Raw genomic sequence first — 2,237 nt, 5'->3', positions numbered from 1 at the left:
TTGCTACTAGCATCTGCTTCTGGTAATTGCTTTTTGCTTATTAATAACTAAGAAAAAAAAAATATAATAACATATATAAATCTGACACTGAAGACAAGGAATTTTACTTAATTAAAGACACCAAAACATAATTTAGAAAAAAGGTATATTATGCATGCTTTGCTCAGATGCAGCTACGTGATGCAATCGCAGACTTGTTAAGAGGTTAATGGTGCCGTATTTTTATACCTTTTCTTTTTCGAACAAATAAATACAAATATTTCTATTTTTCTATTACTATTACTACCCAGTAACCAGTGACCACATACACATCCAACAACCACACAAATTAAACAGCGTTTTTATTGTGTCACAGTTTTCCCTTCAATTCAAAATCCACCTGTCCCACCTAGCTAGCTAGCTAGCTGCCCCATCTCTCGCATCTTTTTCCATGATCTCATAGCTTTCTTCTCATGCAATTTTTTTTTAACATTAATCTCAATAAATTTGAACTTTCAATCTCGCTAAATTTAAATTTTCTGATTTTTTTTTTCATGTATAGTTCAAATTTCTGTATGTGCTCGTTTATCATTCAAGTGCAAAGATCATCACCAGAGTAACAACAACAACAATAATAAAAATCAATTAAGGAATACAAAAGAAACAAAACAATAATCTAGATTTAAAGAACGAAGATATATATAATTATTGAATCCTATTCTAATTTCATGATCCACTATCCACTATCAAGCTAATTAACTAACAACTATATAAACAATATTCCAGGACCTACCCCTTCTTCATCTTGTGTAATCGGGCGAGTTAATTAACAAGATCTGATCTATATAAAGCAATCATGTATATGGATAAGCAACACACAGCATAATTAGCCACAATTAACAACAGAAAAAGGTTTAATTAAGTAGCTACTGAAATGGAGCGGTGAAAATTGGTCATGGTAGCAAGTTAACCAACACAACAAAACAAAACATATATTATATATTAAAATTACAGATTCACGCAGATTAGTAGCTAGTACCTCACCAAACGCAAATTACGCATTTAATTTACAGTTATACAGTGTCGAGCAAGCAAAGCCACTTTAGCCCTCGCCACCACCAAGCCCAAGGGTTTCAAGATCAAATCCCAAAACCGCAACTCAAACGGCACCGTTTTTCGTTCTTTGCGCGTTTTTCTTTTCGGTACCTGAATTACAAGGCCAAGCTCAAGGTAAGTGCAGCGTTAACGTCTAATCTCCATGCAAATCCAGAACCGTCGATTATTCTCCAAACATCACAGGGAACCGTCAGATCAGTGTTGCTATCTTCTCTCTGCACCCGTACCCTGCACGTGAACCCACCGCAGTACGGTGCACTCGCAGCAGCTGCAGAAACAACGTTCGTCACTAGCCACACTCTTCCCTTTACCTCGTCACAACCACTACCACCAACCATTCCGTTAAACGCGCCGTTTGTCCACGTCACGTTCCCGTAACCGTCAGATATAAAACCCGGACACGTGTCTTGACTAAGCTTCACTCTCATCGTCTCCTCGTTCGAACTTCCTCTCTCCTTTTGCCACGTGTCCGTCACACACTCCACCGTCAACACAACTACCGATCCCTTCGCCGGTGACGTTGACTCGCCGAAACCAAACCATGACACCGGCACGGCGTCCTCCTTCACCACCGGAAGTATATCCTCCTTCGGATCCGGAGTCTCCGGAAGCAACGGCAGAGTCACCGCTGGCGACAACGGCGAAACTTTAGCCGAAGCCGACGCCGCGGTTTTCCTCCTCCGACGGTTGCTTCCGCTTCCGTCCTTTGTGTACTTTCTTTTGGCTACTCTTCCGGCGGATCTGGAAAAAGCGTCGCCGCTCTCCGATGAAGAACCATCGGAACCGGCGGCACCGGCGACTGGCTTAGGAGCTATAGGACGAAACCTAAGCATTATCTTCTCCATTTTGGACATATCGTAAGCACCGGTTGCATATCTCGTTACACAACAACCACCTTTACCTCCCATTATCAGTGAGTTCTTCCTTCTCTTTTTCTCTTTTATTTCTTACAATTTTTTTTATTTCTTTTTCTGTTGAAAACTGTTACGAGAAAGCGATGAAAACTGAAAAAAAAAAATTCAGAGAGAAAGAAAAAACAGTGAAATGTAGAGAGTAGCGTTCATTAGTGAGCACCTAAATGCAAGGGTTTGGGGAAAGAGGAGGGATAACTTTATAGGAGGTTGAAGACTTGATGGGTGTGA

The 2,237-nt window shown here is 40.5% G+C and overlaps 1 protein-coding gene across 1 annotated transcript; it reads right to left on the bottom strand.

Annotated features, from left to right (window-relative positions):
* Positions 1-945: 945 nt before the first annotated feature.
* Positions 946-2,168, bottom strand: LOC107478846 (uncharacterized). Its single transcript, XM_016098985.3, has one exon. It carries the CDS (start codon positions 2,001-2,003, stop codon positions 1,191-1,193), a length of 813 nt encoding a protein of 270 aa, XP_015954471.1. The 5' UTR covers positions 2,004-2,168; the 3' UTR covers positions 946-1,190.
* Between the last annotated feature and the right edge of the window lie 69 nt (positions 2,169-2,237).

The sequence above is a fragment of the Arachis duranensis genome, chromosome 3 (genome assembly GCF_000817695.3).
Source record: "Arachis duranensis cultivar V14167 chromosome 3, aradu.V14167.gnm2.J7QH, whole genome shotgun sequence".
Taxonomy (NCBI): Eukaryota; Viridiplantae; Streptophyta; class Magnoliopsida; order Fabales; family Fabaceae; genus Arachis; species Arachis duranensis.
This window is presented reverse-complemented; position numbering and strand designations above follow the sequence as displayed.